The following is a 16,312-nucleotide window of genomic DNA, read 5'->3' on the forward strand; positions in this document are numbered from 1 at the left end:
GCGAAAGTTATGCGGTACCAGCAATAGTCGTGTTCAATTTGAATATTTGACAACATGTCGTGTATGTCGACCATGATTTTACTTTAAAAACTTTAACTGGCTAGCATTTTGTTTATCTTTCAACTACACGTGGATATTTAAAAATAAAACCGGAAGCGAAGTTGATTGGCTGCCGTTTGCTCTACTAAATGTGTATACGGCGGCCATTACAAATGTGTGAAATAGAAGGGTCTCGGAAGTATTTCATTGTACACAGTTGTTTAATTTCATAAATGGGATGTAACATGGGGGCAAAGGAGTACATAAGATCCCAATATAAAGGTATGTGTACGTTTTCCCGGCATTGCATGGACGATATATTAGAAATATGCCGCTGACGTAGCGTAGGCCAAATCTGGCCTACGATTTCACATTTTTAAGAGGTACCGCGAGCTGACTATATATTAGGGAAAAAAAATTAAAAAAGCCTAATAATATAGGCAGGTTTAGCGGACTAGGTTAAACCATCAGGGGTAATTTGATATTTGCTTAAAGCAATCAATGCTATTTTAAAAAATGCTTAGTGTTAATGTGGTATTTTAAGTCCACTACAGGAACATAATTTATACATAACTTTAACGGTGAAACCATGTAATCTGTGATGTAAATATGTCATTACATCTTAATCGCCCACTAATGTCTTTATAGCAACTCTCTGGTGAGACAAAAAATCACAGAGAAGTGGTTATGGTCATTTAATGGTACCTTTCCCAGGCAACAATATAACACGCCCGAATTTAGTAGTAGCCCCCTTACACTGAGGTTGTTTATAACGTAATTGTATCGATTATAGTAATCTCCTGACCCACCCGCCATGTAACCGAGTCCCCTCATAAATAACTAAACAGGCTTGTGATGATTAGCGTTAACCCGTTTGTTTTCGGCTATTGTTTAGTAACAAACAGGGGAGGGTTGGGCAGTAGGCAGCTACTCCGAGCAGCACCAGTGTGTAACATATCACGTTACCGTGACAGTCAACGGAGCGTGGCCATATGTAACATGCAGCATTCTGCTAAAGGCACAGACGTACAGTACACTAGAGGACAGCCGTGTCACGTAACATTTAATATCTCTAGGATGTCTTACAATCAGCATCACCCAAGGAACACTAGCAACCCTATCATGTACTTTGTTCCAACTCCAAGGTAGGTCTCAGAAAAGGATGTAGAAAGCATGCAACAAAGTCTTACGTATTGGTACTCTGTAGTTCTGTCAGGAAGTATGTCACTGAAGGAGGTAGGAAGTTAGAAAAGTAGAGGAGCACCAAACTGAGTGATGACGTCAAGGAATGGGTCTCTACTACACTGTTTTATGCTCCAAACAACGGCTAGAGGCTATGCAATTGTAACACTTGAAGCATCTTTAACGCTTCCAAAATGCACTTGGTTAATCAAGGTACGAGAAGGATTGATATTGCAACTTTATTATTCTAATGCATGTTCATTGATTCAATTTGAATTCCTTGGTGATTTCGAGAAATTTCGAGAAATGTGTCCGAGTGTATTGTAATTTAAAGATGTGATTATGCTTACGTTGTTTGACAAAGGTTAAGAGAGCACATTTTCAATTTGTTTCCAGGTAAATATATATATATATGTCTATTGAAGATCGTGATTAGCTTTTTATGCAGCACAATTAAAACTAAGAAACGAAAAAAAAAATAACTCAGTCCAAAGTAAACTAAAATTGGTGCTTATTTCCTATGTTTTCTCTATTCCAGATACCCGTCCGATGTATACGAGGCGGAGTTCATGCCACGAGATGGCGCCATGACACCTGGTATGGACAGATACGGGGCTAGGTCGCCCAACAGAGGTCGCGAGTCGCCTCTGAGGCGGGCAAACTCCCAGATGTATAGGCCAATGTCAAGGTCAATGTCCCGACAAGAATTCGGAACCCAGGTACTGGTCAAGTCTTATATATGTTTTATATATCAGTTTCATTTGGTATAAATTCCAATGTTCTCCAAATTTAAACAAAGTAACAACTTTTACCGGAATAAGAATCTGAATGAGCTTTTGTTCAGTCATTTAGGAACTATCGTGCAAAGGTTCTGTGAATCAGTGAAAATCGAGAAAACACATCTCACGAATTGATTAAAGTTATTTGAATTAAGGAGCTGCTATTCCGAAATCATCCATTGTAAATCACTACCGTCCACGTGCTATCTCACTGGGTTGGAGGTGATGTTTGATCAAATATAATAAAACACTCCATGTAGACCATCGTCTATCGTAGGCCCTTTAGCTTTTTGTTAGAAGAGATTATTTTTTCTGTGTATAAAACACTACAGTATGTGTTAGTATGCCTGTTTATACTTAATAATTGATAAAAGTTTAGCACAGAGGAGACTAATTAACTGACTTCTATGTCATTAGATGAGGAGTTAATATTTGACTACATTAAAGTATTTTATTATACCCGTCGATACTTCAATACAAACTAGTATTGTAGACAGAAATGGTATCTGTCTGTACTTGATCTCGTAGTTACTTTGGCAAGGGAGCAATAATTCAATATAGAAGGCCTGTGTTACTAAGAAAACTGGGACAGTAGAATCGAACAACGCACATAGATGGCGTTTTAGAAAAAACAAAAGGGTCCTAATTAGATCTATAAATAATGAAGATGGAGGATCTAGAGTGGTCACCATGGCAGCTGTGTCAGAGCCGACCCCATGGATCAATGACATGTACTTTTTATGGGCTTTGTAAAGGTATGATGTAGAAATTACACACGGGTCCGTTACACATATGAAAGAAACTACTTAAGTATTAATACATTTGTATAATATCCATAGCGGTATGTATTGTATTTATGTTATGTGGGTTTCTGGATAACATTGGTACCGCCATATTACTGTATAAATCAATCAGACTGTAATACGTTCAGATTTCTAGTAATTGACACGATCAAAATAATAATGTTTATTTCATTTCTGTTGTCGGATTCCAATAAAGGCTTTCAGAAAGGTATTACTTGATTTCCTTTGCTTTATATTTATGCATAGAGTTCTTTTTATTATGCGAAACTAAAACTTTAACACAATCACTAGTTATTGGGATATATCGTTATTTGTTTTTATATACAGACAAACCCTTAGTACTGACCAGAATTAGGTAACATTTATTTTTGGTGTTTTCTTGTCGGTATAATTAATCTAACAGTGATAAATTGTCTACCTAACACCAATATGAAAAATCTAAATATATATAGTTTAAGAAGAAAAATTGATAAAAATGATCGAGAATTAATGAGGTGGCATTAATAAGGAAATACTATGTTGCTAGTTGACCTACTAAGGACCCAGAATACTATATTGCTAGGTGACGTTACTAAGGGATTGCAAGGTGACGTTACTAAAGGATTGCTAGGTGACGTTACTAAAGGAATAATATGTTGCTAGGTGACCTACTTAGGACCCAGAATACTATATTGCTAGGTGACGTTACTAAGGGATTGCAAGGTGACGTTACTAAGGGATTGTTAGGCTAGGTGACGTTACTAAAGGAATAATATATTGCTAGGTGACGTTACTAATGGAATAATCTGTTATTAGGTGACATAACTATGGAATAAGTTGTTGCTAGGTGACGTTAATAAGAGAATAAGATGTTGCTAGGTGACGTTAATAAGGGAATAAGATGTTGCTAGGTGACGTTAAAAAGGGATTAAGATGTTGCTAGGTGACGTTACTAAGGGATTTAGATGTTGCTAGGTGACGTTAATAAGGGAATAAGACTTTATTAGGTGACGTTAATAAGGGAATAAGATGTTGCTAGGTGACGTTAATAAGGGAATAATATGTTGCTAGGTGACATTAATAAGTGAATAAGATGTTGCTAGGTGACGTTAATAAGGGAATAATATGTTGCAAGGTGACATTAATAAGGGAATAAGATGTAGCTAGGTGACGTTAATAAGGGAGTAATATGTTGCTAGGTGACATTAATAAGGGAATAAGATGTTGCTAGGTGACGTTAATAAGGGATTAAGACGTTGCTTGGTGACGTTAATAAGGGATTAAGATGTTGCTAGGTGACGTTACTAAGGGATTAAGATGTTACTAGGTGACGTTACTAAGGTAATAAAATATTACAAGGTGACGTTATTAAGAGAGTAATATATTACCATGTGACTTTACTATGGGTGTAATATGCTTCTATGTTACGTGCAATAAGGGAGTAATATGTTGCTCGATGACGTTTTTATGGTTTTTCTTGCAATCCTTATTTTCGCTCCCGTTATAATTTGCTTGGTTTATTTCACTGTAATATTTGATTATATTGTGTTTTGTGTTCGAATATACGACCGCTTTCCATATCCAGTGCTTACTATAATTGAAGTTGTATATAAGTTTTGGAGATAACGTATACAGGTGCCTGTTGTTTAATCCATTTCATTATCAGCAAAATATTAAAATTGAAATAATAACATTTACTAACCAAAAATGTATCTATGTACATTTATCAGCACCTTGATGATTTAATACAGGTAATTATTGTAATCAGATTTACCATTAGCTGTTCAATTTATGTCGCTTTCACTTGTCACTTCCCTTCGATCACAATGCGTTTACCTACATTGATAGGCATGATAACTCATATGTTACTTTGTACAAATAAAATTTTGTATAACTTGATATAAACTTATTTAGTTTGTTTCTCTTTAGCACTGTTATAAAATTAATCTATAATCATACTGATCCATAAGTTTTTAGCTAATTAACATTTTACTTTCAATTCCAATTGCCTGAAATTTTATAGCGCTTTGAATAGTCATATTGTTACTTAAGTGCTTCCGCCCAACTATGTGTTTCACCCTATTGACAATACTGTTGTGATATCATGGTATCTGTGGTATTATTTTGTGTTTAAATTCCAATAATGATACTGGAAATAACGAGGTATCCTACTTTTTGTTGATATACAGGATCGTTACAGTCTGTTGATGCGAGGCCTCCGGAGTAGAAGCCGGGTAATGGGCTAGCGAGATATTCTAAATTACCATTATTATCATCATTATTCATTAACATTAAAGCGTTTTAAAGCTAGCTTGATGTGGGTAGCATGGTGTTACATGTTTGAGCAATGATGTTTTGTATACCCTATACTTGTCTTTGATGTCCTTATATATTATACCCCATCTAGTGGATGATACCGGGCACCTGTTGACAGCTTTTCATGTCAATTAAATACGACTGCTAATGAATCAATATTGTGTAGATACCAATACACTGTCATCACAACTATCAGTATGGTGGCGCTTTTACACATTATCGATTGTTTTGTTTTAATTTACATATTTCAAACGTTTGGCTTTCCGCCAGCTGAACCATATCTTAAAAATCAATATTTTAAATGCAAATAATTGGCTGCCTATATAAATGATTAGATATAACCCTGTACAATTTTGTACCCCGGAGTTAATGTGTGTTAGTTGCTAGACAGATTTTATATGAATCACACATGGTTTTCGTAAATCGATTTCATCATCAAAGTGAAGGTGTGTAAATACATTAGTTCTCGAATACAATTACGGTACACCAATATGAGTATGTCCTGCTCATAGGAAGATGTAGTTCGTAAAGATGAATACACAATTAATACATTTAAGGTGATCACTCATATGTGTTGTTTTTAAACTAAACATGATAATTATTCCGAAAATGACAATTTTTAGACATTTCGCAACTGCTCTGCGTCGTTACAGATGAATTTCGATGTAGAGCTAACATGGCATGCTATCCACTTTAGTTGTTTCCTATGGAGAAATAAGCTCCGTCATTGTGTTCTTAAGTGGAGCTGGTGCTTTTCATTGTAAAACAGTTGTTGAGTTATTTATGTTGACTGTTGATGCAAACATGTAGCTGCTTTTTGTGTGGTTTAAACATTAGAAATGGTAAATATTGGAGTACTTAAATGAGTTACATTCATGTATAAGTTCAGTAAAGCAAACGGCGATATCGATATTTAAGATTTCTTAAAGCTGTGCTACTTGATGTATTACTTTTAAGTCATTCTGTTAATTCATAGCATAACTAAGAGCAATCAAGGATTGAAATAGATAAGTTTCTCATGTATGTAATTTATGATTATCATATCCATATTTATAATTGGTATCTTCATATAATACCAGACGAAGCACAGGCCTTATATCAGACAGGTACCCAACACTATGCATTTTAACAAGTTTACTATAATGTTAGGTTAACTTGATTTTCTTTCATTCTCTATCCAGACCGACCCTTCACAAGATATTCGACATAGAGGGTACGCGTCCTATACCCCTGGGCCATGCCCCCGACCTCCTCCAATAGAGAGAGGCGCAACGTTCGCAGGATTTGGGGCAGAAGATATGGATCCTTTCACCAAACAGTATTACAACAGACTATGGAAATCCCGTGTCCCTTCAACGCAAGTGTGCGTATCATGTTATTTTGGTGATGCTACTCATATGAGTGTAAAGATTGGATATCACTGTTTCTACTGTTCATCAAATTATAAATCAAATACCATTATACCCTACAACTCTACTGGTACAATTCATCACTCTACAGAATAAATGTCATCATTTCTGGGCCAAGCTTCACGACCTTTCTTTTTAAGACTTTCCTTAACGTGAAGAGATGTTTGTGACTGGGCCCTGATGGGGTGTTAAATATAGCTATAGTAGTACATTCTATTACTACACACAATAACATGTTAAATATAGCTATAGTTGTACATTCCATTACCACACTAAATAACATGTTAAATATAGCTATAGTAGTACATTCTATTACCACACTAAATAACATGTTAAATATAGCTATAGTTGTACATTCTATTACCACACACAATAACATGTTACATATAGCTATAGTTGTACATTCCATTACCACACACAATAACATGTTAAATATAGCTATAGTAGTACATTCTATTACCACACTAAATAACATGTTAAATATAGCTATAGTTGTACATTCTATTACCACACACAATAACATGTTAAATATAGCTATAGTAGTACATTCTATTACCACACTAAATAACATGTTAAATATAGCTATAGTTGTACATTCTATTACCACACTAAATAACATGTTAAATATAGCTATAGTTGTACATTCTATTACGACACACAATAACATGTTAAATATAGCTATAGTTGTACATTCCATTACCACACTAAATAACATGTTAAATATAGCTATAGTAGTACATTCTATTACCACACTAAATAACATGTTAAATATAGCTATAGTTGTACATTCTATTACCACACTACATAACATGTTAAATATAGCTATAGTAGTACATTCAATTACCACACTAAATAACATGTTAAATATAGCTATAGTAGTACATTCTATTACCACACTAAATAACATGTTAAATATAGCTATAGTTGTACATTCTATTACCACACTAAATAACATGTTAAATATAGCTATAGTAGTACATTCAATTACCACACTAAATAAAATGTTAAATATAGCTATAGTAGTACATTATATTACCACACTAAATAACATGTTAAATATAGCTATAGTAGTACATTCCATTACCACACTAAATAACATGTTAAATATAGCTATAGTTGTACATTCTATTACCACACACAATAACATGTTAAATATAGCTATAGTTGTACATTCAATTACCACACTAAATAACATGTTAAATATAGCTATAGTAGTACATTCTATTACCACACACAATAATATGTTACATATAGCTATAGTAGTACATTCTATTACCACACTAAATACCATGTTAAATATAGCTATAGTAGTACCTTCTATTACCACACTAAATAACATGTTAAATATAGCTATAGTTGTACATTCTATTACCACACACAATAACATGTTAAATATAGCTATAGTAGTACATTCTAGTACCACACTAAATAACATGTTAAATATAGCTATAGTAGTACATTCCTTTACCACATTAAATCACATGTTAAATATAGCTATAGTAGTACATTCCTTTACCACATTAAATAACAAGTTAAATATAGCTATAGTAGTACATTCAATTACCACACTAAATAACATGTTAAATATAGCTATAGTAGTACATTCTATTACCACACTAAATAACATGTTAAATATAGCTATAGTTGTACATTCTATTACCACACTAAATAACATGTTAAATATAGCTATAGTTGTACATTCCATTACCACACTAAATAACATGTTAAACATAGCTATAGTTGTACATTCTATTACCACACTAAATAACATGTTAAATATAGCTATACTTGTACATTCAATTACCACACTAAATAACATGTTAGATATAGCTATAGTTGTACATTCCATTACCACACACAATGACATGTTAAATATAGCTATAGTAGTACATTCCATTACCACACTAAATAACATGTTAAATATAGCTATAGTTGTACATTCTATTACCACACTAAATAACATGTTAAGTATAGCAATAGTAGTACATTCTATTACCACACACAATAACATGTTAAATATAGCTATAGTTGTACATTCTATTACCACACACAATAACATGTTAAATATAGCTATAGTTGTACATTCTATTACCACACACAATAACATGTTAAATATAGCTATAGTAGTACATTCTATTACCACACTAAATAACATGTTAAATATAGCTATAGTAGTACATTCTATTACCACACTAAATAACATGTTAAATATAGCTATAGTTGTACATTCTATTACCACACACAATAACATGTTAAATATAGCTATAGTTGTACATTCTATTACCACACTAAATAACATGTTAAATATAGCTATAGTTGTACATTCTATTACCACACTAAATAACATGTTAAATATAGCTATAGTTGTACATTCTATTACCACACACAATAACATGTTAAATATAGCTATAGTTGTACATTCTATTACCACACTAAATAACATGTTAAATATAGCTATAGTTGTACATTCTATTACCACACACAATAACATGTTAAATACAGCTATAGTAGTACATTCAATTACCACACTAAATAACATGTTAAATATAGCTATATTAGTACATTCTATTACCACACACAATAACATGTTAAATACAGCTATAGTAGTACATTCAATTACCACACTTAATAACATGTTAAATATAGCTATAGTAGTACATTCTATTACCACACTAAATAACATGTTAAATATAGCTATAGTAGTACATTCTATTACCACACTAAATAACATGTTAAATATAGCTATAGTTGTACATTCTATTACCACACTAAATAACATGTTAAATATAGCTATAGTAGTACTTTCTATTACCACACTAAATAACATGTTAAATATAGCTATAGTAGTACATTCCTTTACCACATTAAATAACATGTTAAATATAGCTATAGTAGTACATTCTATTACCACACTAAATAACATGTTAAATATAGCTATAGTAGTACATTCTATTACCACACACAAAAACATGTTAAATATAGCTATAGTAGTACATTCTATTACCACACACAATAACATGTTAAATATAGCTATAGTAGTACATTCTATTACCACACTAAATAACATGTTAAATATAGCTATAGTAGTACATTCAATTACCACACTAAATAACATGTTAAATATAGCTATAGTAGTACATTCTATTACCACACACAATAACATGTTACATATAGCTATAGTTGTACATTCTATTACCACACTAAATAACATGTTAAATATAGCTATAATAGTACATTCTATTACCACACACAATAACATGTTAAATATAGCTATAGTAGTACATTCTATTACCACACACAATAACATGTTAAATATAGTTATAGTTGTACATTCTATTACCACACTAAATAACATGTTAAATATAGCTATAGTAGTACATTCCTTTACCACATTAAATAACATGTTAAATATAGCTATAGTAGTACATTCCTTTACCACATTAAATAAAATGTTAAATATAGCTATAGTTGTACATTCTATTACCACACACAATAACATGTTAAATATAGCTATAGTTGTACATTCTATTACCACACTAAATAACATGTTAAATATAGCTATAGTAGTACATTCTATTACCACACACAATAACATGTTAAATATAGCTATAGTAGTACATTCTATTACCACACACAATAACATGTTAAATATAGTTATAGTTGTACATTCTATTACCACACTAAATAACATGTTAAATATAGCTATAGTAGTACATTCTATTACCACACTAAATAACATGTTAAATATAGCTATAGTAGTACATTCCTTTACCACATTAAATATAGCTATAGTAGTACATTCCTTTACCACATTAAATAACATGTTAAATATAGCTATAGTTGTACATTCTATTACCACACTAAATAACATGTTAAATATAGCTATAGTAGTACATTCTATTACCACACTAAATAACAAGATAAATATAGCTATAGTAGTACATTCTATTACCACACTTAATAACATGTTAAATATAGCTATAGTTGTACATTCTATTACCACACTAAATAACATGTTAAATATAGCTATAGTTGTACATTCTATTACCACACTTAATAACATGTTAAATATAGCTATAGTTGTACATTCTATTACCACACTTAATAACATGTTAAATATAGCTATAGTTGTACATTCTATAACCACACTTAATAACATTATACTTTACTAGTACATTATTCGTAATGATATCGTTTGGTTTAACCGCTATAGTGATAGTTTCACATTTATGTATACCATTTTCATTTGATACTATTTATTACTTCATTTATAAAATAATCAATTTTGAACAGATCGAAAGGAAGTTGTTTTGTAACATATAAGTAGTCATGTGTGTCAGCTATTGCTTTTTGACATAAATGTTTTATGTTGACAGAAACCTAAATAGAATGGGCAGAGCAGGGGGTCGCTGGAGGCACATAGAGTCATGTGTAGCAAACACGGGCAGTAACCTAGCGTTTATTGAAGGTAAGATTGTCTTAAAACGCAGAGAAAAATGTCAATTATTTTGACTTATAATATTGTATTACTAATGTTATGTAATATAAGATAGGAATATGGTAGTACTAAGCTAGGATACCGTCCGAAGAAGAAACCAAGGGAGAGTACATGCGATCCTTTCTAATGTCTAAAAACATATTTGAATAAAAAGTAACTATGAAAAGCAAGTAAATAACGAAATAGCGATAGATCCTAATACTGGTACTAGATAAAATCAAAATTGAACTAGAATTACGTGTATATCTCCCATTTGTTTATTTGTTTTCATTGTTTTTCTTTCATTAGTGTTATTAGTATGCATCTGGAACTCAGTGCTTTATAAAGAATACATTTGAAACTATAAAAGTTAATTTTCAAGGCGACACATTGTTGTATTATTTATTCATTGATTGTGATATCTAATTGGTTCTCTGCAGGCACCGTCAAACAGGTAGATAATGTGTTAACACAGCCGGTACAGGCTAGCCAGCCGATGTTACCACGCTACTGTCAACCTATGACGTTAGGGCGAGCTTCCTCACCAACTCGCAAATATTCTAAGGATACCATGTATAATAAAAAGGCCAAGAATGGATTTAAATATTGGTACCAGGAACAAAAACCAATAGATCGTAAGTTTTATGCAAATACTTCATCTCTTTACTTTTCAACCCACAGTCTTTATTTTCAAATACACACGTGCATCCGTTATTTTCTCTCACCAACTTTATTGCGTGAAAAGTATCAATTCTATTTTCTGGCCTTTTAAAACTATACATTGAAATGTAGATATACACTCAGGGTAAGGTAAACAAACTTTAATCATGTTTATAAAGCGAGCTGAATGGTTACGGATAAACTAAATGTTACAATAGATTTGTAGACAGATGCAAACTATTATCATTAATAGAGAATTCCAACAATATGGCAACAGAGCCTGAACTATCAAACAATAATAATAGATAAATTTGATAAATCAGACAAAATTATCTTAAGTGGCATTTAAAAACAAAAACATTGACATTTAAAAGATAATAAAATCCTTCAGAAATATGCGACGAAAAACGTGTTTAAAGGAACAGAGAACTATGTTTCCCATAATAATAGACCCATATATTAATAAACATATTATCGATAGTTGTCTATTTATCCCCAAATGATATGTATGTATGATTATCATTGACAGTTAACTATTTACCTGGAATAATAAAGGCATGATGAAAACTAAAGGTAAAACGGAAGCGATATTTCAAAAATATATTTTATTATCAGCTTGGAACTTACAAGATTTATATTTACCTTCCGATTATTCTACCTTCCTAGTATAACATTCCTATCTGCCGAGTCCGGATTATATCACATCTCTTGGTGCTGTGGTCTTCTACTGTTTTTCCTATCCATATTAAAAAAACATGAAATCATCTGCAAACCGTATTTAGCCTCGCATTGGCATTTTCCCCTTTTTCTTACTGCTTAATATATTCACAAATTCTTCTTATCCTTACTTATTGATATATGTACTCATGCTATGATGTAATTGTTCATTCGTAAATATTTGCCTGAACAATAACTTTATGTTTATCAGTTGGTTTCTTCCATCCAACCCATTCCTGATCTGTAAATAATTATCTTTTACAGTGACATCTTGAACCTAGGTATACGGTATACTTTATCTGCCGTTTCTACCTTCCTTTTCTCCCACACACAACTCTTTTACACTAGTTTGTGTATCAATACTAAATCTTATTAATATATATATGACGATGTTTCAATAAGACATGAAAAAGGCTTCACATGGGTCTGAAACCTTCTGTCATTAGCTATATAAACCATCCAACAACATCAACATAGACTACGCCATGTTTTCCTACATTGAACAGGTGTGGAACATCATTATACAATGTGGTCATTATGTTAAAATTCTTGAAATAACGTCTGGGTCTTCAACTTCAAAGATGCTGATAGGTCTTCTTTGTTGTCTTCAATACAAAAATATTGATATATGTATATTGCAGGAGATATAGGTCATGATCATGATGAAACATTGTGGGACAGTTTAGTAAACGCCAAACAAATATCGGTAATTCTGTCGATGTTGGTTTGTTTTGGAGAAGGGGTTGCATTTGTAATAATCCATCGTATTATAATTACAACAACATGTATTGTTAAAGTATTTCCTGTTTTAATGTTGTTAATATGATTTTCTATTGATATATATCCTTTGTTCTTGAGAAAGCCATTAGCCCATGTCTTAATCATACTACCATTAATCCTCGCTAGCATCATAACGGTGATTGGTTGCTTTGTCTGCTTTACCTGTCGATAATTGATCATTTGTCTTTTTCCATAAGGATCTTTTAAAGTGTCATTCGCCATTCGCTATTACTACGCATTGCACTTATATAGAACAATTTGAACGCACAAAAGGTGTCATATACAAGATTTGTCTTCTACTAAACACAAATGTTTTCTTGAAATGCTTCAGGAGTAAACTTTTTTCTTGTAGTGTATACAATTTGTATATAAACGCATGTGAGATGGGTATGACGTCAAGAAAACCTCGCGGATAGCTCCAATAAACATGACTTATTTTTCATATGAAAGTAACCAAGGCACATGCACGGTTGATGTATATAATCAGTAATTTTACACATGTGTTATGCATATTAACTTTCAGTTGGATTGAGGAAGTCTTTCGGGGCTCACGGGCGTTGGCTTGGTGTCCCGGGGGAGGCGCTTATCCCCGCCCCTTCATGGGTGTGACACTGACAACTATATCCTACATTTTCAGTGGTATTTGTTAAATAAAATGGATGTGTGATTATCCTAACCTTCAGCTTACGTGTTTGTGCACAAACTGTGTACGTGTGTTTCACTATCGTTTGATTTGTGTTCATGACGTCAATATATATATGACTTATTTTCACAGGAAAACATCTCAAAGAATGTGACAATCAAGCATGTTGAAGATTGTATTTTTGCTCAATGCAGCTTTGAATGTCAAACCGTTACTGAATCACGTGATTGTGGTGCTGCCTGAATTAATATGAATGTGTTATATATAATTCTGTGGCACTTATGACATGGTTATGGCCGCCGCTTGTAACTGATAGTGATACTACGATTTTGCATGTCACTGATTGATACAAGTGTGTTTGATTGAATTCACAAATGTCAAAAAAGATTCTAAGAAATAATGGTTCAAGACATCTGAAATTAATTCTAAATTAGCTCTAAGTTGCAATTTGGCATTAGAAAGCCTTACAATCACAATCTATCGTTGGTCTGTTGAGATAAAAATTGTATGTATTCGTAATAACAGGTCTTTTAAAAATAAACAGAACATTATACTTTTAATCAAATAAGATGTCATTCAACAATTTGCAATAATGTATGTTATTTTGATTTCTTGCAGTGGCATCCCGTTTTCGCCTAAAAGCCAGACAGGTTGGGCTCGGCTACTAGGGTGTTTACCAGTATCCTGGTCGCTTATATGTTTGGAAGTGACCCAGAAAGAGAGATATCAAGCGTCTGTGATAATGTGACTTTATTTCATTGTGATAATGTTCGAACACAAACGAGACATAAAACAGCATTATCGGGGAAGTATATAACTTTTTTTTTATAGTTGTAACGCTTATTTTCGTTAATTTATTTATGATTAAGTCAAGTTCTTTTTAAAAAGAAACTGGTTATCTATTATTTACTGTTATTTTATTCTCTTTAGAGACCCGTTAAAATACGTCCAAAGGAAATGGAATAACTTTTTTCTTAAAATCAAAGAACATTAGTAAAATTTTGCAAAAGTACAGTTGGTAGTATATTGGTAGTATAACGTTCTATATCATAACTAAGGGTAAATAACTCTCGACACTTCTTTTCTCCGTCCACTTGGTTTTAAATCAAGTCACAAAAGCTGTATGTAAAGTACTTTGTGTCAACTTGTTATTGTACCTTAATATTATTCATGTTAAATTAAAGAAAATAAAAATGTATTGATCTTTTCGAAATTTAAACGCAAGTATTTGAAATGTAATAAAATATTTTCACATGCACATTTTGCTGTTTTTATTAAGATTTGTGTTTTAGACCATTTACTTACTACTAAAGAGATATATGAAAAAATATAACATGATTGAAACACGAGACCTTTATTTCCATATCATTGTTAATAATTTCATAGCGTATGAAAGCTTTCTTGTTCATCAGTATATATCCCGATGACCTTAGATGTGTTACATACGGTACGTATGTACACAGAAAAGTAAATTACGTATGTAGATATAGCAAATTGTAGTCCAAATGATTCTGACTATCTATCCGCTTTTTATATACTGACGTGGGCGGATGATAGTCAGAAGTCCGTGCTCTTTCAAAACGCCAAAAGTCAGCGACCCTCACCAGGGTCGCTAGTTTTTCAATGTTTTCTCTTTTCAGGTTTCATGTGATTTTTTGACAATTGCATAGTTCGATAGAAAAAATATTTTTTTCATCCGCCCACGTCAGTATATAAAAAGCGGATAGATAGTCAGAATCATTCGGACTAAGCAAATTGAAGAACTGTGACATCCACGGTATATCAAATTGACAAATAAAATCACTCAATAAAATTGTACAGTTATACAGAGACTTAAAGAAGAATACCTAGTGAAGTCTGCCTGTATAATACAATTCAATACAATACAATTTATTTTTTATTAAAGTGTCACACGTCAATTTACATTAAACAACAAAGTTACTGTACAAAATATTCAAATTTAAAATTGACACCCAGCCTATAATATAAAGGCTTACGAGACACTGATATCTGTAGTTTGTACTTAAAACTTCATTCTTCTACTATATATTTTATAGATTGTGCTTCCTAAAATATTTTGAAGATTGCATTCATTTATTAAAAAAAAAATTATATGAAGTTTATCTTGATTATTTAAAACGCAAAAATCTGGAAAAATTGATTCAGCCAAATTAAGATTTCTTCGTAAATCTGAATAAAAATCACATACAATTAAAAACTGACATTCATCTTCCACACAGTTTAAGTTACATAATGTACAAAGTCTGTTTTCTTAAAGTACTTTAGAACGAGAATACCGACCTGTTTCTATATTCAGCTTTAAATTACCACTACGAAATTTAGCTAACACCTGTCTAGAAATCCATGTTAAAACTTGGCTGTGATGTTATCTATTGTTATAGCTTATAAGTCTACTATTATCATCTAATACTGTTGAATAGTTACCTTTTCCTGTGGAATTGTTTGTGAATTATTCCACGGGAAAACGTAACTTTTTCCACAGTTGAAGGTAAATGTAAAAACTGGTG

General features: G+C 32.1%; 2 protein-coding genes across 10 annotated transcripts in view; both read left to right on the plus strand.

The window, feature by feature from the left end:
* LOC138319267 (kinectin-like) overlaps positions 1-16,312 on the plus strand; it is a 107,355-nt gene that overhangs the window by 41,845 nt on the left and 49,198 nt on the right. The gene's annotated exons all lie outside the window — the stretch shown is intronic.
* On the plus strand, positions 531-15,040 carry LOC138319268 (uncharacterized). 8 transcript variants are annotated; one of them, XM_069262300.1, is made up of 9 exons: positions 531-1,184; positions 1,760-1,940; positions 3,000-3,011; positions 4,972-5,016; positions 6,280-6,461; positions 10,884-10,975; positions 11,425-11,619; positions 13,665-13,780; positions 14,403-15,040. In XM_069262300.1, exons 1-8 carry the CDS (start codon positions 895-897, stop codon positions 13,748-13,750), a joined length of 1,083 nt encoding a protein of 360 aa, XP_069118401.1. In that variant the 5' UTR covers positions 531-894; the 3' UTR covers positions 13,751-13,780; positions 14,403-15,040. The 8 variants fall into 8 exon arrangements, with proteins under 8 accessions (XP_069118401.1, XP_069118399.1, XP_069118407.1 ...); XM_069262298.1 differs by lacking the exon at positions 13,665-13,780 and adding an exon at positions 13,003-13,067 and having other exon boundaries at positions 538-1,184; XM_069262306.1 differs by lacking the exon at positions 13,665-13,780 and adding an exon at positions 12,626-12,642 and having other exon boundaries at positions 540-1,184.

Source organism: Argopecten irradians, chromosome 3, assembly GCF_041381155.1.
Source record: "Argopecten irradians isolate NY chromosome 3, Ai_NY, whole genome shotgun sequence".
Lineage (NCBI taxonomy): Eukaryota > Metazoa > Mollusca > Bivalvia > Pectinida > Pectinidae > Argopecten > Argopecten irradians.

Bases quoted from the DNA above. Each gene is read 5' to 3' on its own strand.
- LOC138319268 (XM_069262300.1), top strand. From the start codon at position 895: ATGATTAGCGTTAACCCGTTTGTTTTCGGCTATTGTTTAGTAACAAAC. The intron at 5,017-6,279 runs GTAATGGGCTAG...TTCTCTATCCAG, and splicing joins GCCTCCGGAGTAGAAGCCGG to ACCGACCCTTCACAAGATAT. The intron at 6,462-10,883 runs GTGCGTATCATG...TTATGTTGACAG, and splicing joins CGTGTCCCTTCAACGCAAGT to AAACCTAAATAGAATGGGCA.